Source organism: Oncorhynchus keta, chromosome 12, assembly GCF_023373465.1.
Source record: "Oncorhynchus keta strain PuntledgeMale-10-30-2019 chromosome 12, Oket_V2, whole genome shotgun sequence".
Lineage (NCBI taxonomy): Eukaryota > Metazoa > Chordata > Actinopteri > Salmoniformes > Salmonidae > Oncorhynchus > Oncorhynchus keta.
Genome location: NC_068432.1, coordinates 42199621 through 42225783, shown reverse-complemented (window position 1 = coordinate 42225783; position 26163 = coordinate 42199621). Strand labels below are relative to the sequence as shown.

General features: G+C 43.4%; 1 protein-coding gene across 4 annotated transcripts in view; it reads left to right on the top strand.

Moving 5' to 3' along the window:
- Positions 1 to 26163, top strand: part of cntnap3 (contactin associated protein family member 3) — a 221017-nt gene that overhangs the window by 48971 nt on the left and 145883 nt on the right. For all 4 annotated transcript variants that reach the window (XM_052458344.1, XM_052458342.1, XM_052458341.1 and 1 more), the window contains exons 3-4: positions 5171 to 5364; positions 16898 to 17045. In XM_052458344.1, coding sequence (XP_052314304.1) covers positions 5171 to 5364; positions 16898 to 17045 — 342 coding nt within the window. The remainder of the gene's footprint in view (positions 1 to 5170; positions 5365 to 16897; positions 17046 to 26163) is intronic.

Sequence of the window (26163 nt, the reverse complement as noted above, 5' to 3'; positions counted from 1 at the left end):
GTGGTCATATACAGGACGGCAGGTAGCCTAGAGGTTAGAGCGTTTGACTAGAAACGAAAGGTTGTAAGATCAAATCCCTGACCTGACAAGGTAAAAATCTGTCATTCTGCCCCTGAACAAGGCAGTTAACCCACTGTTCCTAGGCTGTCATTGAAAATAAGAAATTATTCTTAACTGACTTGCCTAGTTAAATAACACTTAGAAAAAATACATGTAAGCAAGGTTGAAATTGTGTTTTAGTCAAGTATTACATCTGTTTGGGCTTCTTGTGGATACATTTACAGTCTACAAATGATGTTATAATTATGTTCCAGCCTCCTGTCCATCCGCTCAAGAAGAAAATGGTCCTGCGGCTCAATCTCGTGGATGATACCTGGAATAAGGTGCCATTTTGGATGCACCCCATGACAGGAAGAGGAGAAGTCTGAGTGATTTTATCTTCCTGGTTGGAAGGCCTGTCATACACAATATGACCAAATCTAAAGACAGAGGGTAGAGATTTATTGGAACAGAGAGTAAAGGGATTATTCAATTTAGAAACCTTACAGCTACATTGGTGACTCGTGATGGAATTCACCACTGATCTGTGAAGAAAAGAAAAGTTGTATTTTGTAGAACCTTAGAAAATGAAAGTGTTTGCAGTACTGTGTGATTCCACTCAGTGTGGTAACCAACCATGGCTCTCACTGTGGGGTACTTCTGACAAGGCAAAGCTGGTTGAAATCATAACATCATTTTAACCAGTTTACAAGGTTGTGATGACATTATTTCAACAAGTTATTTCCGCTGGGTAGTAGATATGGCATTAGAGAAATTTACCACAATTTGTCACTGAAAAAAACACACAAAAAAATTGTTGCCTACGAAAAACTCATAGTCAGTATTGATTATGGACAAATGATTAGATGCCACTGATAATGTTTATATTTTCAGAGCTTTAGTCAGATACAGTGCCTACAGAAAATATTCATACCCCTTGAATTATTCCAAATGTTGTTCTGTTACAGCCTGAATTAAACATGGTTTAAATATATTTGTTTTCTCACCCATCTACACACAATAACCCCTAATAACAAAGTGAAAACGTGTTTTTAGACATTTTTGCAAATTTATTGAAAATCAAATGCAGAAATATCAAATGTAAATAAGTATTCACACCCCTGAATCAATACTTTGGCGGTGATTGCAGCTTTGAGTCATCTTGGGTATGTCTCTACCAGCTTTGCACATCTGGATTCTGGGTTTTTCTCCCATTATTTTATGCAGATTTACTGAAGCATTGTTAAGTTAGATGTGGGGTGGTGGTGAACAGTGATCAAGTCTATCCACAGATTTTCAATGGGATTTAAGTCTGGCTTTGGCTGTGCCATTCAAGTACTTTCCCATTGTTGTTCTGAAGCCATTCCAGCATTGCTATGGCTGTGTGCTTGGGGTCATTGTGCTGTTGGAACGGTAACCTTTGCCCTAGTCTAAGGTAATTTGCCACTGAAGCAGGTTCTGATCAAGGATTTGCCTGTATTTGGCTCCAGATCATTGTTCCCTCTATCCTTACCAGTCTCCCAGTCCCTGCCGCTGAAAAGCATCCCCATAGCATGATGCTGCCACCCTTATGCTTCAAGGTAGGGATGGTGTTAGACTGGTGAAGAGCTGTCCCTGGTTTTCTCCAGACAGTGTTTTACATTCATGCCAAAGAGTTACATTTGTCTCATCAGACTACATAATATTTAGTCTCAGGGTCTTTCATGTTTCTATTTCCAGGCGTGCTGTCATGTGCCTTTTTCTCAGGATAGGCTTCCATCTGGACACTCTGCCTTAAAGCCCAGATTGGTGAAGTGCTGTTGTCCTTGTGGCAGGTTCTCCCATCTCAGCCAAGGAACTCTGTAGTTCTGTCAAAGTGGTCATTAGGTTTTAGGTCACCTCCCTGGTCAAGGTCCTTCTTGCCCGGTTGCTCAGTTTGGTCGGACAGCCAGCTCTAGGCAGAATCTGGGTAGTTCCATATTTTTTTTCAATTTCCCAATGATGGAGACCACTGTGCTCTTGGAAACTTTCAACAATCTATAAATCAATTTGGAATGTCATAGCAAAGGCGTGTGGATAATTATGTAAATGAGATCTCTCTATTTCATTTTAAATACATTTGCAAAAGTTTCTAAAAACATGTTTTCACTTTGTCATTATGGGGTATTGTGTGTAGGCGAGTGATTTAAAAAAAATGATTTTTTAATCCATTTTGAATTCATGCTGTAACACCAACAAATGTGGAATAAGTTAAGGAATATGAATGTGTTTATTTGAATGGGCAGCAGCACAGCATAATGGTATAATGACCACGTTCCTGACCCTACATTAACCCTAATAACCATGCACAGTGGGAAAGGCAGCATCCCTGTCCGTTCCAGTCAGGGACTAAAGAGAAGATCAGGGGAGATTTCCTTGATTTGAACAGACAGCACTGCAGACAGAGAGGGAGAACACAATGGGAATCCAGGGATATGTCCCAAATGGCATCATATTCCCTATCTAGTGCACTACTTTTGAGCCCTGGTCCATTGATTGCACTAAATATGGAATAGGGTTCCATTTGGAACGCAACCCCATACATGCCTTCCCAGCAACCATTAGCAGCCATTAGCCTTCCCGTGGTAGCTAATAATTGCCCATTTTCAAGACAGAATAAAAATATGAATGTGTTAATTGCTTGAAAAAAAACACCCCTTTATTCTGTCTCTGGTTTGCGTCCCAAATGGCACCCTCTTATTATAGTGCTTTACTTTTTTCCCTATGTAGTGCACTACTTTTGACCAAGACCAGAGTCTTCAGAGCTGGATACCCTCCTGGTATTGTGAATTCTGCTCCTCTTTGTCTCCCCTACATGCTCTCTATTCCATCACCAGTAATGAACAAAGGTCAACGTGTTCACTCTCCCTCTCATCGCTGTGTCAATGGCAATGTCTGTCTGCTACTAAAGTTAAGTACTTATTAAACCAGGCCTTTCACTGCCTCGTGTCCTAAATGCCAACCTATACAGGCAGCTTGTTGCCTTAACCTGGACCAGACCAGACAGTAGTGTGAGTACAACCAACAGACGGTTATATAAACGGTAAAGTAGGAATATTAAGGGTGGAGAATCAGTGGAATCTGGTCCCTAAGTCCCTGTGGGGTTCCTGGAGACTATTTGCGTCAGCTTAGTTAGATGACATCAACTTGGTAACAAATGTTAAATGGTCTTTAACCTCGGTGTCTTTGTGTTGGGTACTTAAAAGGCTCTGTGTGTTCTCTCTCTGTATAGAGTAAGGCATGCTGCAGCTTATTGGGGCATTTCTATTGGCAGCTTCGGTATGAGTCATTTCTGTGCTAGGCCCTCTAGCTGTCTTGTGTTCTGTCTTTGTGCCGACCCTGCTGGAAGCTTGGGCACCTCCTCTAGACAGCTCTGCTCCCGTTCTGTCCATCTGGCGTCCGGGGCTCTGAGGCTGCACTTTGGCCCGACTCAGCACTTTATGCTTCCCTTCTCTCACAGACATTAGCACACTTCTCATCCTGTCATACCTCCTTTCTCATGGCGGCGTCTGCCATTTCATCACTTCTCCTCATGTCTCTATCCGACTGGCTTTCCTCTCTCCCTCCTCCTCATGTCTCTATCCGGCTGGCTTCCCTCTCTCCCTCCTCCTGGCTCTTGCAGAAGCCAAATGCCTGTTCCTGTTCCACAACCTGTTGTGATGTTTCATGGAATAGATCACTCTGTTGATCAGATTGCTCTATTTTTCTTCTATCTACATTAACATGAACGTTTGGTCATTTACCTACCAGACGCTCTTTTCTAAAGCCACTTAGTCGGTACATTCAACTAAGGTAGGTAAGACAACCATCATATATCACAGTGATTGCAAGTAAAATCTTCCCCGCAAAAAGCAGCTAATGGTACTGCACTTGACAAGTGTCTGTTTAGGGGATTGACTATATAAACTACTGCAGTCATGACCATGCAGAGCTCCAGTTTGAGTGGTTACTTCAATGTGAGAGACTTGGACACTTTCTGCACATTTGAACTAGTTGCATGATCAAAACTCCTCTTCTTTATCATACAACGGAGAGTGACTCCTGCTCACAAAATGGCCCTGAATGTCAATGACACATTTCTCAAGTATTACTGTGTGCACAGTACCTGCTGGCGGATCATGCATCCTCGTTTTGCCACCAGCTCCATAATGGATGTAGATGTTTTCAGGTTAGCTCTCGCAGTGCAAAGCTGCTTCAATCCCACTGATGATATACACTGTACTGCTTCATTCCCACTGAGGATATACACTGTACTGGTTCATTCCCACTGAGGATATACACTGTACTGGTTCATCCCCACTGAGGATATACACTGTACTGCTTCATTCCCACTGAAGATATGCACTGTACTGGTTCATTCCCACTGAAGATATGCACTGTACTGGTTCATTCCCACTGATGATATACACTGTACTGCTTCATTCCCACTGAGGATATACACTGTACTGGTTCATTCCCACTGAGGATATACACCGTACTGCTTCATTCCCACTGAGGATATACACTGTACTGCTTCATTCCCACTGAGGATATACACTGTACTGCTTCATTCCCACTGAGGATATACACTGTACTGCTTCATTCCCACTGAGGATATACACTGTACTGGTTCATTCCCACTGAGGATATACACTGTACTGCTTCATTCCCACTGAGGATATACACTGTACTGGTTCATTCCCACTGAGGATATACACTGTACTGCTTCATTCCCACTGAGGATATACACTGTACTGATTCATTCCCACTGAGCATATACACTGTACTGATTCATTCCCACTGAGGATATACACTGTACTGCTTCATTCCCACTGAGGATATACACTGTACTGATTCATTCCCACTGAGCTGTACTGATCATGTACTGTATGTGTACACTGATTATGTCTTACGCATGTGCTCCTCTTAAATGGTTCACGGTACCACTTTTGAGAGGCACAATGCTGCGCAACAATCTATTAATAGATGATTATTATTATTACTAACAATAAATTACATCTGGGATAATCTCCATTGAAAATGCTCTTTAGTTCACCATTGGGCTTAATCTGTGTCAGAGAAACCTTCCCAAAGAGTTACAATATGTGGTATCTCTGTGCGGTATTTCCTGCAGGTGCTGGAGGCTGGTCTCCTGTGGAGTCTAATAAGTACCAATGGTTGGAGGTGGACCTGGGGGAGCGGACAGAGATCACAGCCGTGGCCACGCAGGGTCGCTATGGCAGCTCAGACTGGGTCTCCTCCTTCCTCCTCATGTTCAGCGACACGGGCTGCAACTGGAAACAGTACCGCCAGGAGGACAACATCCGGGTAAGTCAGTAGGACAAGACCATAATGGCTGTGTATAAAATGGCACATATTGGCACCCTTTTCCCTGTATAGTGTGCTACGTTTTACCAGAGCTACCCTCGGCTCCCAGGCTCACGTTGTGGCGAGGTGGAAGCTTGCGGCCGAGCCTAGATAAGGGCCCTGATCAAACGTAGCACACTATATAGGGAGCCATTTCAGATGCAGACCAGTACACCATGTAGCCAACTCACAAATAGACTCATAAGAGTCCTTTCACTATCAATGAATAATAGATGAAACACCGGAAGGCAGGAACAGCTCAGCTTAGCTCTGTACTGTTGACTGAGGTAATTATTAGATGTAGCTGCTTTTTAGTGTTACCATCCTTGTTACTTGCTTTCTGTACTAAATAACATTCTGATAATTTTAGCTGGCATGAGGAAGAGAAAATGAGAAAGATTGTCAATTAAATTAATGTATTTCACAACTACAGTACTCTCATCTACTCGCAGTTTGACTATGCATATTATAAAAAGTACTTAGCATAAAGTGTCTGCACATATTATGATAAATCCTAAAAATCTTTTTAAGGATTTAAAAAATCGTTAGTCGATGACAGTCGATGACAGTAGCAGTCTAGCATCAGTATCGGTCAAAAGTCCTAGTGTGTTTTTTTTGTTTCCTCAGATAGGGTTTAGTAAGTTGAAGTTTTAGGGGAGAGTGTGTTGTTTACTCTCTTTCTCTCTCCATGAGCAAAGGCTTTTCAGATAGGGGGCAGGCAATGGAGAGATTTGCTCCTTGACTCTGGGTATATTTCAAAGGGACAACTCACTCCAGGAGCAAATGAGATGCTGCTTCATGAGCTTTATCACACACACACACACACACACACACACACACACACACACACACACACACACACACACACACACACACACACACACACACACACACACACACACACACACACACACACACACACACACACACACACACACACACAAAAATGAGATGCAGCATACTGAGCTTCCTCAGCAGGGAGGCAGTGCAATTTGTTGGGCTTAATGCTCCACTTCACCAGACGCATGGCTCATCCTCCCTCTTTAAAGATGCAAGTTAGCATTTTTCATTATGAATCTTGTTCTAGAGACAGCTCTGCAGCGTGGTCACTAGCTGGCATAGCCACAAACCACAAAGTCATGAAATCAGATTTGAAACCTAACCTTAACCTTAACCCTAACCTTAACCACACTGCTAACCCTAATGCCAAACCCTAAACTTAAATTAAGACCAAAAAGCACATTTTTGTTTTCAGGAATTTTGACAATATAGCAAATTTTGCCTTTGCAGTTGGCCTATCTAGAGGAATCTCAGTTCTGACTCCAGGACAGTATCGCACACAGCTCTTCATTTTTGAAAATTCCAATGCCACCTCAGACCTCACTTTTCATTTTAAGTTTCAGTTGAAGTGGGTTCCATTGATTTCCTTTACAATAGGCAGGTGACTGGAGGGGGAAACAGTCCCCATTACTCTTATGAGAGGCTCAGGATGGGTACTGAATAAGTCATGTGGTTATCGATTGCTGCAGGCCACACACATTGCTGTAACCGCATCTTTAGGGCCAACTGATGCTAGCCAGTGTAAAAGGGAGCTGGCTTCTATCTATACAGTGTGCAACCACACCTCTCATGTCAACCCAACATAAGGTATAGTATGGTCTCCCCGAGCCAACATGAGAAGGAGCTACTGGACTGGCTCCTATCGATCTCACAATAATAGTTAGCAAATTCTATGTTAAATAGGTATTTCACTATTATTTTGGAGTTTAAACCGCCAACCAGAGTGTCAACTTTAATGGGAGGATGGGCACTTATATAGTGAGTAGGGCACTTCCAGGGTGATGACCCCATTATTAACCTTTGTTAAAGAGAGACAGGTTCTGTGTCCCAAATACCACCCTATTCCCTATTTAGTGCACTACTTTTGGCCAGGGCCCACACCCATACATTTGGGACGCATGCAGAGAGCTGGAAGAGAGGACCAATAATAGGACACAGTAATATTTCCATGTCTTATTAGCCACATAAGTCAGGATCAGAGAGGTTAACTACGCTCATTATTCATAGAGTAGATCTAAGTGTTTGCCAGCAAAACATGAGAAGGAGAGCTTCAGTATTACATTTCTTATTAATCTGTTTATCTTTTACTGAAACCATTCTTCAGAACCCACTTCATCAATGCGGCTATGTGTTCTCCTCAGTCTTATGAGGCAAAGTTAGTTATATAATAACTTTACTATACTATTCTTGGCAATACAAATGAATTTTTCAACATACTGTAGCAATAAAGTTTTTTAGAAATGACTACACTAGGGACACGATTGTGGTGGTGGGGCAGTTAGAGGGGGGTCCATGGGTCCTCCCCCGGAAACAGTTTGACATGACTTATTATGCCTCTCTTCAGGGGCATTTTGAGGGGTATATGTAAGGTTATTCTGAAAACACTATAAGTGGAAGGATAAGTGAAAGGGTAAGTCGTCACCATCATTAATGAAGGTAATTCACTGCAAATATTAAGAAGACACAGAAGATGAAGACAGTTGTATTATAATGATGCAGGGTAAAACAAATATGATTTGTAGACGTGATTGGTGTTGTGGAGAGGTTGATCATCACATGCCAACATTTTGCCACCTTCATACATCAGTACAATACTGTAAGGGAAAGGGACTCCAGTTTTGTGAGACTAATTTTTTCCCCTTTTTGAGAATAACTCTCCTCTCACTCACCTCTATACCAACCCTGCCGCTGCACCTGCATGCACTGACCCCTTCTTACGGTTGCTTTTCTCTTTAGCACCCAGTCACAGCAGGCAAGGACATACTAGACAGAGACAGTGAACAATGTCCTGTGTTACTGGATAACCTATAAAGTGTACTTTAAAAGACACATTTACAGTCAGTTGCTCTATCAAAAATCACATTTGTCCAAATCTATGTGATTCATTCAAGCTATGTACATTGAAAATGCAGGGCCTAGTTCCATTTAATCTATTTTAACCCAGGTACAAGTATGTGATGATCACTGAAGTCAGAGTGCACAGGTTGATGTCATGTGTATGCTGTACATGACTGGTTTCCAAAGGAAGCCAAATTTGTATTTGTTTTTACCACTATCAACATCAGTAAAATATGTATACAAATATATATATATTCCCTTGACAGGGAACACACAGTTTTGTGACTGTTTATTTTCACATTACAGGATAAGTAATCTTAGTCACTCACTCTCTCACCTGTAGATCAACACTGCTGCTGCCCTTGTCAGCACTGACTTCCCTCTCCTCACAGTCTCTTGCCTCTCCCACATCCAATCACAGCAGACAAGGACACTTGAGACAGTGAACAATGTCCTGTGTTTTTGGATAATCTACGAAGTTTACTTTGAAAGGGCACATTTATAGCTGAGTTGCTCAGCAATTACACTTAACTCGGTCTACCAGTGGTGGGCCGTCAGGGCCAGCAAGGCCTTCTCTGCTGGCCTAAACATCATCAGAATATAACGAAGCTGCACAATGAAAAGGTATTGTACTCTTCCCCTGCAATTCTCTGAATAAAAATGCCAATTTCAAGGTGACGCAACGCCTGGTTATACTGCGTTTCTGTCTAATTGTATAGTGTCTAGAGCCATGGCACCATAATGATGGTAATAAGAGGTGGATTAATTCGGGTGGGACTGTGTAGGACTTCACTGAAGGCCCAGGCCCCAGGCCCACGGCACGCTACTGCGGTCTACATGGGGTGGCAGGTAACCTGGCGGGTAGGAGTGTTAGACCAGTAACCGAAAGGTTGCTGGATCGAATCCCTAAGCTGACAAGGTAAAAATCTGTTGTTCTGCCCCTGAGAAAGGCAGTTAACCCACTGTTCCCCAGGCGCGGATGACGTGGATGTCGATTTAAGTCAGCTCTCCGCAGCTCTCTGTTGTAGAGGGGTTAGGTTAAATGCGGAAGACACATTTCAGTTGAACTCACTAGGTATCCCCCTTTCCCTACATGATTCTTTCAAGATTTTAAATGACATGACCAAATAAGTGCTATTCCTGGCCTGCTGTATAGAATGACAGTTTCCATCCCCCCTCTGATCTACTGTCTTCCACTCAGCCTGAGCTGTGCAGTGTCCATAGCTCAGTGGGACAGAAGTTTCAGCTCAGTGGGACAGAAGTTTCAGCTCAGTGGGACAGAAGTTCCTAGGGGCGATGTGCGTGCTACTAACTTACTTTTCTTTTAGGATGATGCCCAAAAAAAAGCGAATATCTGGACCATTTATTTTACCTGGCGGTGGCATGTGGAGACAGACTAGGCTGAGACTCACTACTCACTCCCTCACACTGTGAATATGATTGTGCACGTAGCTAGTCACCTCGTCGCCAGGCTCGAATTTCTGCCGCATAGAGCCTGGTAACACTGTGCCTCAAAGTGAGACTTGAAAGGTGTGTGGTTAAAGGTAGACTCAGCGATATGACATAGAAGCCGAAAGTAAACAGCTTAGTGGGTCAATTTCCACAACAAGAAGAGTGTTAATGTGTGTGACTGTGTTGCATCTAGTTCATCTCAATATCTACGGTGCTGCTTGTGGCAATGTCATTTCACTGAGCCTACATTTAAACTGGAGAGGGAGAAAGCCTGCTACAACTGTATGAGATGGGACATTGAAAAATTGCTGAGAATCAAAGTAAATGTTCTATCACAGCGACCACATTATTTTTCGAGAGCCCAATTGATTCTGAATTCGGGCATAGAAAATGTATATGTGCAAAATGTTGACCTATACTTTCCGATTTCCCAAACTCACTTCTTTGTTTGGCCCATTACTTGCAATGCTTGCGCATTGAAATCCACAAAGAGGGGAGGTGCTACATGCCTGGTGATGGACAGAGATCAGCCCATTAAAAGTGGTGTCTAGTGTCTATTTTCTCTGCTCCTGCCATAGACTACCAAGTCCTGTTCTGATGCGCTCTGAAACCAAACATCCAGACCGAGAGCAAGCTGGCTGGTAGCTGAGATTAGGTAGCTGTAACATCTGCTTCCAACTCACACCCCCTGGAAGCAGCTCACTTTCCAGCCCACTTTCTAGCTTACACTCTCAGACACCTAGATCCCCTGAATGCTGCTCACTCCAGATCCTAATCACCTGCATTCTAATCACCTGTTCACACACCTGTATGTCACTATCACACACTATTTAGTTCAGTTCTTTGCACCTCATCACTGTGAGGTATTGTTTGTTTTGTGACACATTGCTTTGAGTGCTCGGTTTCCTGTGAATTACTCCTCCCATGTATGATAGTTTTTGCCTGCCTCACTAACGACGCCTTTTGCCTGCCTGTACTTTAGCCTATCAGATTTCCTGTTCTCTACCTATTGCCTGATCTCCCAGACTACATTACTAGCCTTTTCCTTGCCTGTACTGTTGCCCTTTTGGACCCCCTATGTATGACCTTCTGCCTGCCCCTGGACCCAGCTTCCTGCCTCCTCCTGTGGTTCTTTGCAATAAACACCTTCTGCGCCCTGCGCTTGAAACCAGCTCTCTGTCTCCCCTTGTGTTCATTACAATAGCTAGTAACTAGATCTAGCCAGATCTAGCTTGTTCATTGAATCAACCAGTTAAATATGATGTAGATTCCAATGAGTGCATGGATTACATCACACCACCACAACAAAACCTTAGTAGCTCTATTTCCATATTTTTTTATTTTTTTTATTTCAAGGGGGCAGTTGAGGTTCAATTGAAATGCAAGCTACTCTGATTTTTCACTGATGCACACCAATGAATGAATAGCGTGCTATACACTGGTGCATATAGCTGAGTTATTCAGCAAAATATAATAGTTATTTAGGTGAAATCTATTCAACTTGCTTGTTTCGTTTGGCCAGTTTAATGCAATGCCATGTCACTAATACACCAACTTTTTAAAATGTATTTTTAAAAACGTTTTTACAATGGTGAGTTAAAGGTCAGTGCTAGCAACTGTTTGTTCGATGATGCAGACATCCCACTACAACTCGTGAAACTATGCAGTTTATTAGGCTACAGATGAAATAAATTATGAACTTCACAGGGTGGTGAAAGTGCACAGTGATGAGCTTGATGATGCTTTCCAATAAATATTAAGTATCTTATTCTGGTGACAAGATTGATTCTTGATTGCCATTTGACAATTAAAAAAGTTCTCGCTCTTATCCATAATAATCTCATGTAGATTAGTCAACCTGCACAGCCTACATGCACTGTATCTGCAAGATTTTTTTTTTTTTACCTTTATTTAACCAGGCATTTAATCAGTTAAGAACATATTCTTATTTTCAATGACGGCCTGTTCAGGGGCAGAACGACAGACCTTGTCAGCTCAGGGGTTTGAACTCGCAAACCAGTCCAACTAGTCCACTACTACTAGTCCAACGCTCTAACCACTAGGCTACGCTGCCGCCCCCTGCACTCTTGCCAAGATGAACCAGATTAGGCACATTTGCTATTCAATGCAGCAGTTGTTGTGGCAAAACTATTGGTAGAGTTGTAAATGCGATGGAAGCACATTGAACTTTAGATTTGTATTTGGTACATGAAAGCATAAGTGGAAAAGTACATGTTGTGTGCACTACTTACTCACGCACTGATTATGTTATCCTCAACAAGTTCATTTGGTGGAAACACCACTGGTGGGAAAATGCACATTTTCTTCATGCAGATTATAGAATATTCGCATGAAAATCTGTCGCCAATTAGATGGAAACCTAGCTACTGATAAATTCTGTAAAATATCCTAGTTGTCTCTGCGAAATAATCTACTTTAACTAGCTTGTTTCATTGGGCCAGCTTAATGCAATGCATGGTCATTGGTCGGTAAGAGAAACGTAAAGAAAAAATGTCACATCGAATATCTACCTTAGCGGAACATTGTTTGCGACGTGCTTGTTGCTCGCTATATTTCATTTCAAGGAGGTGAGAGGGATGGGCACAACGCCAGAGGGGCGCTGTCACGCCCTGGTCGAAGTAATGTATGTTTGTCTTCATTTATTTGGTCAGGCCAGGGTGTGACATGGGTTATTGTGGTGCGTTTTTGTCATGGGGTTTTTGTGGGGTGTCTAGCATAGCATAGCTGCCTGAGGCGGTTCTCAATCAGTCAAGTGATTATCGTTGTCTCTGATTGTGAACCATATTTAGGCAGACATATTCTTTGTGTATTTCGTGGGTGATTGTTCCTGTCTCTGTGTTAGTTGTCACCAGATAGGCTGTATAGGTTTTCACATTCCGTTTGTTGTTTTTGTATTGTTCATGTTTTTTTTTCTTCATTAAAGATGTATCGAACTAACCACGCTGCATTTTGGTCCGACTCTCCTTCGACGGAAGAAAACCGTAACAGGCGCATTCAATTCCAGATACAGTTGAAGTCGGAAGTTTACATACACTTAGGTTGGAGTCATTAAAACTAATTTTTCAACCACTCCACACATTTCTTGTTAACAAACTATAGTTTTGGCAAGTCGGTTAGGACATCTACTTTGTGCAGGACACAAGTAATTTTTCCAATAATTGTTTACAGACAGATTATTTCACTTATAATTCACTGTATCGTAATTCCAGTGAGTCAGAAGTTTACATACACTAAGTTTACTGTTCCTTTAAAACCTATTTGGGCTAAGTGGGACGCTAGCGACCCACCTCGACAACATCCGGTGAAATTTCAGAGTGTGAAATTCAAAATACAAACATTTTAATTTTGAACATTCATGAAAATACAAGTGTCTTACATCGTCCAACCTCTTTGTAATATTTCAAAAAGGCTTTATGGCGAAAGTATACCATAAGATTACCTGAAGACAGCGCCCCCTTCCGCCAGCATTAAAAACATCTTCCAAACCACAGAGGCGTCACAAAAATCTGAAATAGCGATAAAATAAATCACTTACCTTTGAAGATCTTCCTCTGTTTGCAATCCCAAGGGTGCCAGCTACACAATAAATTGGCGTTTTGTTTGATAAAGTCCTTTAAATCCCAAAAAAGTCATTTTAGTTGGTGCGTTTTTTTTCAGTAATCCACCCGTTCCACACGTTGATCATGCAGACAAAGGAATCCGAAAAGTTAGCAATAAACTTCGTCCTAACAAGTCAAACAACGTTTCTAATCAAGACTCAGGTACACTTATATGTCAATAAACTATAAAATGTAAGACTGAATGTAGTATGTTCAATTCCGGACATAAATAACGAAGTACGCGCCCTCATCCACGAGCGCCACAAGACTACAGTCCAAATGAGGGCCATCTTGAAAAACTACAACTTCTAACTCATTTTTCAAAAAACAAGCCTGAAACCGGTTCTAAAGACTTGACATCTAGTGGAAGCCATAGGAACTGCAATCTGGGAGGAATTACTTTGAATATCCCATAGACAAGTATTTGAATGGACTGTGACCTCCCCCAAAAAATATTCCGGGTGGATTCTCCTCGGGTTGTTGCCTGCCGTATCAATTCTGTTATACTCACAAACAATATTTTAATAGTTTTAGAAACTTCTGAATGTTCTCTATCCAATGCTACCATATGCATATCTTAGCTTCTGGGCCTGAGTAACAGGCAGTTTACTTTGGGCATGTCAGTCATCCGAACTTCAGAATACTGCCATCTAGCCTTAAGTTAAACAGCTTAGTTAATAAAAAAAAATGAGGTCATGGCTTTAGAATCTTCTGATAGGCTAATTGACATAATTTGAGTCAATTGGAGGGGTACATGTGGATGTATTTCAAGGCCTCCCTTCAACCTCAGTGCCTCTTTGTCTGGTTCACCCTTGGGAACAATTTCCCAATACCTGAAGGTACCACATTCATCTATACAAACAATAGATTGCAAGTATAAACACCATGGGACAACGCAGCCGTCATACCGCTCAGGAAGGAGACGCTTTCTGTCTCCTAGAGATGAACGTACTTCGATGCGAAAAGTAAAAATCAATCCCAGAACAACAACGAAATACCTTGTGAAGATGCTGGAGGAAATAGGTACAAAAGTATCTATATCCACAGTAAAACGAGTCCTATATCAACATAACCTGAAAGGCCACTCAGCAAGGAAGACGCCACTGCTCCAAAACCGCCCAAAAAAGCCAGACTACGATTTGCAACTGCACATGGGGACAAAGATCGTAGTTTTTGGAGAAATGTCCTCTGGTCTGATGAAACAAAAATAGAACTGTTTGACCATAATGACCATCGTTATGTTTGGAGGAAGAAGGGGGAAGCTTGCAAGCCAAAGAACACCATCCCAACCGTGAAGCACGGGGGTGGCAGCATCATGTTGTGGGGGTGCTTTGCTGCAGGAGGGACTGATGCACTTCAATAAATAGATGGCTTCATGTGGAAGGAAAATGATGTGGATATATTGAAGCAACATCTCAAGACATCAGTTAAAGTTAAAGCTTGGTCGCAAATGGGTCTTCCAAATGGACAATGACCCCAAGCATACTGTAACGTACTGGTTGTAGTGGGTGAGAAGTCAGGCGCAGAAAGTTCAGGGTAGAGCTATATTTAATGCACAAAACGGCGAACATAAGCCAACCCCATGAAAACAGAGGGCGCACACCAAAACAAATGCCCCAAACATGGGGACTTAAACTGTCCAGCAAAACCCACGAAATGGGAAACACACAACCCACAGACGTGCACACAAGTTACACAAAACAATCCCACACAAAGAGCAGGTGGGCTTACTGGTAAATAAAGCCAGACTAATCAGCCTAAAACACAAACGGGTGAAACCAATAAACAGAAAGGGGAAAAAAGATCAGTGGCAGCTAGTAGGCCGGTGACGACGACCGCCGAGTGCCACCTGAACAGGAAGGGGAGCCACCTTCGGAAGGAGTCGTGACACATACTTCCAAAATTGTGGCAAAATGGCTTACGGACAAAAAAGTCAAGGTATTGGAGTGCTCATCACAAAACTCTGACCTCAATCCTATAGAAAATTTGTGGGCAGAACTGAAAGAGTGAGTGCGAGCAAAGAGGCCTACAAACATGACTCAGTTATGAAATTAATAAAAGCTGAACTAAATCATTCTCTCTACTATAATTCTGACATTTCACATTCTTAAAATAAAGTGATGATCCTAACTGACCTAAAACAGGGAATTTTAGGATTAAATTACTAGGATTAAATGTCAGGAATTGTGAATAACTGAATTTAAATCTATTTGGCTAAGGTGTATGTAAACTTCCGACTTCAACTGTATGCTCCTGCAAGGAAAGTACTGGCTTGGCTGTAATACACAAACAAGTTGAACAGTGGGTTTCCCGAACGTACCTCTATAATCTACACAACAGGATTGTATTTTATTTATTATTTTTTATTTTACCTTTATTTAACCAGGTAGGCCAGTTGAGAACACGTTCTCATTTACAACTGAGAACTGGCCAAGATAAAGCAAAGCAGTGTGACAAAAATAACAGAGTTACACATGGGATAAACAAACATATAGTCAATAACACAATAGAAAAATCTATGTGCAGTGTGTGCAAATGTAGTAAGGTTAGGGAGGTAAGGCAAAAAATAGGCCATAGTGGCGAAGTAATTACAATTTAGCATTAACACTGGAGTGATAGATGTGCCGATGATGATGTGCAAGTAGAGATACTGAGGTGCAAAAGAGCAAAAAAAGAAATAACAGTATGGGGATGAGGTAGTGTGTATGTGTGGGTGTTGTTATGCTAGCAAAGACTTATAGACCTGGAGCCAGTGGGTTTCGCCACGAATATGTAGCGAGGGTCAGCCAACGAGAGCATACAGGTCGCAGTGGTGGGTAGTATATGTGGCTTTGTTGACAAAACGGATGGCACTGTGATAGACTACATCCAATTTGCTGAGTAGAGTGTTGGAGGCTATGTTGTAAATGACATCGCCAAAGTCAAGGATTGGTAGGATAGTCAGTTTTATGAGGGTATGTTTGGCAGCATGAGTGAAGGAGGCTTTGTTGCGAAATAGGAAGCCGATTCTAGATTTAATTTTGGATTGGAGATGCTTAATGTGAGTCTGGAAGGAGAGTTTACAGTCTAACCAGACACCTAGATATTTGTAGTTGTCCACATATTCTAAGTCAGAACCGTCCAGAGTAGTGATGCTAGGCGGGCTGGCAGGTGCGGGCTGCAATCGGTTGAAGAGCATTCATTTAGTTTTACTAGCATATAAGAGCAGTTGTAGGCCACGGAAGGAGTGTGTGGAGGATATAGGAGTATATATGGCTAATAGATGTGCAGCACAGGAGCATTGGTGACCTCTTAATTGGGATGGACGGGCTTGTGGTAATGGCTGGACCATTACCACAATGATATCAAATACATCAAACAAATGGTTTCCATGTGTTTTTGATGCCATTCCATTTGCTCCGTTCCAGGCATTATTATGAGGAGTTTGCCTCTTGGTAGACTCCAATGATGTGTAACATCCAAATAATGTGAGTATAATGTGTAAATCAGGCAGATAATTATACTGTCCCCTCTGTGTGTTCCAGGCGTTCACAGGGAACAGTAATGCAGACAGTGTGGTGCAGTTTAAACTGCAGCAGCCAGTCTTCGCCAGGTTCCTGCGGTTACTTCCTCTAGATTGGAACCCTAACGGGAGGATAGGTCTGAGACTGGAAGCCTATGGATGCCCTTACAGTAAGTACAACCAGTGGAGTTTGACAGGACATCATTACCTCTTAACAGATATGGGCAACTCCCTAAAGTCCACCAGATCAATTTCCCCCCTATATACAGTATATATAATGCATTTAGTATTCAGACCCCTTGACTTTTTCCACATTTTGTTACGTTACAGCCTTATTCTAAAATTGATTGAATTAAGATTTTTTTTATCAATCTACACACAATGCCCCATAATGACAAAATGAAAAGTGATTTTTAGAAATGTTTGAGGGCTCAGGGCCAGACCCAGATGCAGACACGGGAGGCAGATGGTTTGAGTATTTGATATGTATAAGTTCCAAAAAGGGTAGGCGAGAATGGTCGTGGACAGGCCAAGGGTCAAAACCGGATCAGAGTCCAGGAGGTATAGAGTGGCAGGCAAGCTCGAGGTCAGGGCAGGCAGGCGGGTACGGAGTCCAGAAAACAAGCAAGTGTCAAAACCGGGAGGACTAGCAAAAGAGAGAATAGCAAAGCAGGAGCACGGGAAAAACGTGCTGGTTGACTTGAAAAAGACAAGACGAACTGGCACAAAGACAGGTAACACAATGATAAATACACTGGGGAAAATAAGCGACACCTGGAGGGGGTGGAGACAATCACAAGGACAGGTGACAGAGATCAGGGTGTGACAGTAACCCCTCCTAGGGGCACCACTTGGTGTCCTACCTGGGCGCATACCTGGCTGACCGAGGTAACGGCGGTGAAAATTGGCGATGAGAACTGGGTCAAGGATGTCTTTAGCAGGAACCAAGCACCTCTCCTCCGGGCCAAAACCCTCCCAGTCAACCAGGTACTGGAAACCCCTGCCCCGTGGTCAAACCCTCAGGATGCTTCTCACCGTATACGCTGGCTGGCCAACGAATACCCTGCGGGGAAGGATGGGTCTAGAAACAGAAGACAGAGGACTGAGACAAGGGCTTAATCCTGGAAACATGAAGAGTAGGGTGAACACAGAGGGTACGGGGCAACAACATATGGACAGCAGTGGGACTAATGACTCTAGAAATGGGGAAAGGACCAATGAAACGGGGGGAAAGTTTACGGGATTCTACCCGGAGGGGTAGTGGACAACCTTACCCTCTGCCTGACCCAATAGCGAGGAGCCAGAGTCCGGTGGTGTTCCGCTTGTCAACGATACCTGGAGGTAGTCTTGAGAAGAACCGCCCGAGCTCTTCTCCAGGTACACCGATTGCGGCGGATGAACATCTCTGCTGAATGTATGTTGACCTCCACTTCTTGCTCTGGAAAGAGCGGAGGCTGATACCCTATGGAGCATTCGAAGGGGGATAGTCCAGTAGCCGAGCAGGGGAGAGTTGTCCTGGCATATTCCTCCCAGACCAGTTGCCAACTCCAGGTGGTGGGATTACTGGCAACAAGACACCGGAGTGCCGTCTCCATATCTTGATTTGCTCGCTCCGACTGGCCGTTAGATTGGGGATGAAACCCAGAGGACAGGCTGGCTGACGACCCGATAAGAGTGCAGATCGTCTTCCAGAATTGGGACGAGAACTGAGGACAATGTCATCCGGGAGCCATGGATTCGGAAGACATGCTGCACCATAAGCTGGACCATCTCCTTGGCTGAAGGTAACTTCGGAAGAGGGATGGAAATAGGTGGCCTTGGAGAATCTGTCAACCACCGTCAGGATGGTGGTGTTGCCATCTGACGGGGAAAGCCCAGTGACAAAATCCAGGGAAATATGGGACCAGGAGCGATGAGGGACAGGGAGTGGCTGTAGGGGGCCAGAGAGAACTTGCCGCGGAGTCTTGCTTTGTGCGCACCATGCATGCGGCGACAAAGGCCGAGACATCAGGAACCATGGTGGGCCACCAGAACCATTGATGGAGGAAAGCCCGTGTTCGACAAGTACCAGGATGACAGGTAAGCCTGGAGGAGTGAGCCCATTCCAGGACCTGAGACCGGACCGAATCAGGAACAAACAGCCAGTTAGGTAGACCTCCCCCGCAGGGTCCGTCTAGGAAAACACTGTGCCCTGAGAACCAGAGCCTCAATTCCCGAAACAACAGAAGCAGCCAAACAAGAGGCAGGGAGGATTGTCTCAAATTCAGAGGGAGTGGCAGAGGAACTGTATAGATGGGATAGATCGCCCGGCTTCACGTTCTTTGACCTTGGTCGGTAGGAGATGGTGAAATTGAACCTGGTAAATAGCAGAGCCCAACGTGCTTGCCTTGGGTTGAGGCGCTTGGCAGTACAAAGGTATTCTACATTTTAATGATCCGTCCATACCAGGAATGGATGTTCTGCCCCTTCCTGCCAGTGTCTCGACTCCTCCAGAGCCATCTTCACAGCTAGGAGTTCCCGGTTTTCAACATCATCGTTCCTTTCCGCAGAATTGAAATGATGGGACATGAAGGCACAGGGAAGAAGCTTTTGGTCCTGGACGGATAGCTGGGAAAGAACGGCCCCTACTCCCACGTCAGAAGCATCAACTTCCACCACAAACTGACAAGTTGGGCCTGGATGGATGAGGATAGAAGCAGTAGTGAATTGCTGCTTAACCAGAAGGGGACTAGGGTTCCAATTTTGGAACACCCCCCCGTCACGTTCAGCTGGAAGGTGGCGCATGGAACGCAAAAATATTCCTAAAAATATTTAACCTCCACACATTAACAAGTCCAATGGCTCAAATGAAAGATAAACACCGCATTTGTCTACCCAGCAAGTCAGATTTCTAAAATGTTTTACGGCGAAAACATAGCACATATTTATGTCAAACCACCACCGAAGACACGGCTAATTTGCATAGCCAAGTTGAAAAAAAATATGCAATCAACAGACGCAGGATTAAAAGAAAAATAATGCACTAACCTTTTGAAATCTTCATCAGATGACAGTAATATAACATGTTACACAGTACATTTATGTTTTTTTTCAATAATATGCTATATATATCCATAAATCTCTGTTTACAATGATGCATCGTTCAAAAAATGCTACTCAAATGTCCCGAGAAATGACGATAGCTCCGGCAGATAACGTCAGCTAACAAGGAATACACATCATAAACTTTGACTAAATATGCATGTTCTACATATATATAGTTAGATACAATTCTTCTGAATGCAATCGCTGTTACATTTATTTTTAACGTTACAGGTTTCGTTCACTAGGCTATACTATGAGTCGGCGCTCAAAAAGTAGCATTATGGCGCCTCTATCTTGGAGTCCACATAAACCCAAATTTACCACATAAATATTCCCTTACCTTTGCTGTTCTTCCATCAGAAGACCTGGAAGGAATTATACTTACCAAAAACAGCGTTTAGTTTTGCAGTCTGTCTTTCGGTTCTCAAACACGACACATTTCGGTTGAAATGTAGCCAAAAGTCAAGTGGATGCGCACCAAAACGTTGAACTTACATATTATATGTTGATTAAACTTGTCAAACTAACTTCATAATCAAGCTTTAACATGTTATAAAGGTGTACAGCAATCGTGAGGACGAACAGAAACGCATGCATTGTATAATCGATCTTGGAAAAAAGACAGGACCTGAGCAGAGCGCGCATAAAAGTGACCTGTTTTTTCGCGTGACCGAAAGGTTTCGGCCAGCCAAAACTCTCGTGAGCGCTCGATTCTCACAATGAGAATCCCCATTGAAAGCTGAGATCGCGCTGAAGACAGAGAGACTGTTCCCAGACCTGTAACTGCTTGGGAAGGGTGGGGGCGATGACGTCAAAGTTGGGCCAACTTTTATGATGACGAGAGAGTTTGGGAGAATGACTGCCCTGAGAGTTCTGCTTTACATACAGACATAATTTAAACGGTTTTAGAAGCTTTAGAGTGTTTTCTATTCAATAATATTTGTTATTTGCATATATTAGCAAATTTTGACAAAAATAAATTATGTTTACTATGGGCACGCAATTACTCCAGCGGGGGCAGTAGACAGCGCTATCCCCAAGAGGTAAAAGATCCCCAAAGGCCTTGTCCGCTGCTGGAGACCATGTGAACGGTACCTTGGGAGAGGTGAGTGCAGAGAGGGGAGCCGCCATGTTGCTGTGGCCCCGAATGAAACTGCGATAGAAATGAGCAAAACCCAGTAACCATTGAAGCTGCACCCTGGACGTGGGCTGTGGCCAATCCACCACCACCCTCACCTTCTCTGGATCCATCTGTACATTCCCCTTCGCTATAATGTATCCTAGAAAGGAGATAGTGGAGCGGTGGAACTCACACTTCCCAGGAGAGGTTCAAAAGCTGAGGAGAGGAGTGGTAAGTCGCTCTGGATAAGAGCGTCTGCTAAATGACTTAAATGTAAATGTAGAGGGTACCAAATAAAAAAAAATAAAAAAAAAATAAATAAAAAAAATTAAATTTTAAAAAAATTGTTGAGACCCTGGTAATCTTTACATGGATGCAGGGTCTTGTCCTTTTTTCCCACAAAGAAGAACCCTGTGGCGGCAGGATAGGCAGAAGGACGAATGCTCCCAACAGCCAGTGAGTCCTCAATGTACTCCTCCATGGCCTTAGTCTCAGATCCGGACAGGGAATAGAGCTGGCCTCGAGGTGGTGTGGTGCCCAGAAGGAGGTCAATAGCACAATCATAGGGATGATGTGGAGGAAGGGAGGTAGCACAAGCTTTGCTGAAAACCTCCAGGAGGTCATGATACTCTCCGGACACGGCAGAGAGATCCGACGCCGTACTTAATCTTGGAGACAGACGTTTCGGGGATGGCTGCGCCGCCTTTGAATGGCAAAATGGTCTCCAACCCAACAGAATGGAACCCGTAGTCCAGTCAATATCTGGGTTGTGTTTTTGGAGCCAAGAAAAAACGAAAACAACAGGTATGTGGGGAGACTCAATGAGGAGGAGCTGAATTGGCTCACTGTGGTTTCCAGATACCCGCATATTTAGGGGAATTCTGCTGTGCGTGACTCTACCAATGGCGCAACCGATCCAGTGCCCTGGCATCCATGGGAACAGAGAGGAGTTGAGTATTGATAACCAGTTCTGATACCAGGGTAGCGTCCATAAAACCCTAATCTGCCCCAGAGTCAATAAGCACCCGGAGAGACTTAGACTGGTCTCCCCACAGCAAGCTCACAGAAAAAGGAGTATGGGTAATGGGACTTTGACTGGGAACCCTCTGACTCACCAGAGTTCTTGTACCTACTAAGGTGTCTGGTCTCTTAACTGGGCAGGTGGCTATATAATGTCCTACAGCTCCACAATACAGACAGCAATTGGAGCTTAGCCTGCGGGAATGTTCCTTAGGTGATAACCTAGTCCTTCCCAGTTGCCTAGGTTCTGGTGTGTCAGACTCACCCGTCATCGATGATTCTCGAGGAGGCTCGGGTGGCTTCAGATCCCCTCTGAAAAATATCCTTTGAGGACTTCCAGATACCTTCGACGATGAGCGAGCCACTGTGGATGAACGAGTGTGACCCAGGCCAGACCTCCTCTCACTCCTGCATTCCCTTGGCCGCCCATCAATTCTAATGGTGAGGGCAATGAGGGAATCAAAGTCCACCGGCAATTCATGAGCAGCTAGCTCATCCTTTATCACCTCAGATAGTCCGTGAAGGAAGGTATCGAAAAAGAGACTCCAGGCACTCTCGGGGCCAATGTGCAAAAATCAACAGCGTAGTCTGCCACACGATGGGAATCTTGATGTAATTCAAGACGTTTAGGGGCCACCTCTCTCCCGGATACCGGAGAATTGAACACCTTCTTCACCTCTGCCATGAAATCCTCCAGATGATGACAAATGATGGATTGTTGCTCCCAAACAGCCATCGCCCAGGAGAGCGCCCTTCCCGACATGAATGTAATAATATATGCTATCTTAGATCGGTCCAAAGGGAACGAAGATGACTGTAGCTCAAAAATAAGGGAGCATTGAGAATGAGAACCCCAGCAGGTACCAGGATCCCCAAAGTAATGCTCCGGAGGAGGAAAGCGGGGTTTGCGGGGAGCCGAAGTAGGCTGTACAAACTCGGCACTCATGGAGAAAAGTTACTGGGTGGTTTGGGGTTCTCAGAGGTGGTAGGCTGCCAATGAGCTAACTCCCTGATTTGCTCCATTATAGCCTTAAACCCACCCAAAGCATTCCGTCAGGGAACGAAGCCCTTCCTGAAGTAGCTCCTCATGCCTCCCAGTGGTGGAGCAGGGAGACAGCGTGGCGGAGCTGGGCAATGGTCAAACCGGGAGGACTAGCAAAAGCGAGAATAGCAAAGCAGGAGCACGGGATAAACACACTGGTTTACTTGAAAAAGACAAGACGAACTGGCACAGAGAGACAGGAATTATCGGGTTAATTACACAGGGGAAAATAATCGGAACCTGGAGGGGGTGGAGACAATCACACGGACAGGTGACACAGATATGGGTGTGCCAATTTTTGCAAATGTCTAAAAATAAAAAACAGAAATACCTTATTTTCTTAAGTATTCAGACCTGTTGCTATGTGTAGGTGAGGATTGGGTAGACTGTATTCTTTAGCTTTTACTTGATGTGTTTGCTCCCGTGTGCTGGTATGCTTTTACTTGATGTGTTTGCTCCCGTGTGCTGGTAAGGGCACAGATGACAAACAGGTAGGATTCCAGTTGAGGTGGTATAATAACGCTGAAGATTCACAGGCACGGAACAGCACCACACAGTTTATGTAGTGTGGATCGACTAAGGCACTTAGTGGTTAGGCAACTTGCTTCAACCAAAGTGTGTGTATGTGTGTGATCTGCAAGTACAGTGATTCATAAAGATACATTAGTGAATGACAGACTACAATTTCCAATTCACATCTCTTATAAACAATATGCATGGATATAACATGACTATGATGACTAAATGCTACAGTGGGGAGAACAGGTATTTGATACACTGCCGATTTTGCAGGTTTTCCTACTTACAAAGCATGAACAGGTCTGTAATTGTTATCATAGGTACACTTCAACTGTGAGAGACGGAATCTAAAAAATACAGAAAATCACATTGTATGATTTTTAAGTAATGAATTTGCATTTTATTGCATGACGTAAGTATTTGATCACCTACCAACCAGTAAGACTTCCGGCTCTCACAGACCTGTTAGTTTTTCTTTAAGAAGCCCTCCTGTTCTCCACTCATTACCTGTATTAACTGCACCTGTTTGAACTCATTACCTGTATAAAAGACACCTGTCCATACACTCAATCAAACAGACTCCAACCTCTCCACAATGGCCAAGACCAGTGAGCTGTGTAAGGACATCATGGATACAATTGTAGACCTGCACAAGGCTGGGATGTGCTACAGGACAATAGGCAAGCAGCTTGGTGAGAAGGTAACAACTGTTGGCGCAATTATTAGGAAATGGAAGAAGTTCAAGATGACGGTCAATCAACCTCGGTCTGGGGCTCCATGCAAGATCTCACCTCGTGGGGCATCAATGATCATGAGGAAGGTGAGGGATCAGCTCAGAACTACACGGCAGGACCTGGTCAATGACCTGAAGAGAGCTGGGACAACAGTCTCAAAGAAAACCATTAGTAACACACTACACAGTCATGGATTAAAATCCTGCAGCGCATGCAAGGTCCCCCTGCTCAAGCCAGCGCATGTCCAGGCCCGTCTGAAGTTTGCCAATGACCATCTGGATGATCCAGAGGAGGAATGGGAGAAGGTCATGTGGTATGATGAGACAAAAATGTAGCTTTTTGGTCTAAACTCCACTCGCCGTGTTTGGAGGAAAAAGGAAGGATGAGTACAACCCCAAGAACACCATGCAAAACGTGAAGCATGGAGGTGGAAACATCATTCTTTGGGGATGCTTTTCTGCAAAAGGGACAGGACGACTGCACCGTATTGAGGGGAGGATGGATGGGGCCATGTATCGCGAGATCTTGGCCAACAACCTTCCCTCAGTAAGAGCATTGAAGATGGGTCGTGGCTGGGTCTTCCAGCATGACAACGACCCGAAACACACAGCCAGGGCAACTAAGGAGTGGCTCCATAAGAAGCATCTCAAGGTCCTGGAGTGGCCTAGCCAGTCTCCAGACCTGAACCCAATAGAAACTCTTTGGAGGGAGCTGAAAGTCTGTATTGCCCAGCGACAGCCCCGAAACCTGAAGGATCTGGAGAAGGTCTGTATGGAGGAGTGGGCCAAAATCCCTGCTGCAGTGTGTGCAAACCTGGTCAAGAACTACAGGAAATGTATGGTTTTTGTTTTAGATTCTGCCTCTCACAGTTGAAGTGTACCTATGGTAAAAATTACAGACTTCTACATGCTTTGTAAGTACAGGCTAAAACGGCACAATTAACTTGAATACCTCTAAATAGTGAAATACAGTGTAATCAAATCATTTTATTTATCACATGCGCTGAATACAACAGATATAGATAGACCTTACAGTGAAATGATTACTTACAAGCCCTAACCAGCAGTGCAGTCATACAGTTGAAGTTGGAAGTTTACATACACTTAGGTTGGAGTCATTAAAACTCGTTTTTCAACCACTCCACAAATTTCTTTTTTTAACAAACTATACTTTTTGAAAATTGGTTAGGACATCTACTTTGTGCATGACACAAGTAATTTCTCACAAAATTGTTGACAGATTATTTAACTAATTCACTGTATCACTATTCCATTGAACCCCTCGACAACATTCCTCTGAAAAGGCAGCACGCGAAATTCACAAATATTTTTTAGAAATATGTAACATTCACGCAAGTCCAATACAGCAAATGAAAGAAACTTCTTGTTAATCTACCCATCGTGTCCGATAAAAAAAAGAAGCTTTACAGCGAAATCACAACATATGATTGTTAGATCAACACAAGTAAAAAAAAAACACAGCCATTTTTCCATGCAAAGATAGTCACAAAAAGCAGAAATATCGACAAAATTAATCACTAACCTTTGATGATCTTCATCAGATGACACTCATAGGACATCATGTTACACAATAATGTATGTTTTTTTCGATAATGTGCATATTTATATCCAAAAATCTTTGTTTACATTGGCACGTTACGTGCAGTAATGTTTTGATTCCAAAACATCCTGTGATTTTGCAGAAATACTCATAACATTGATAACATTGATAAAAGATACAAGTGTTATTCACATAATTAAATATAGACT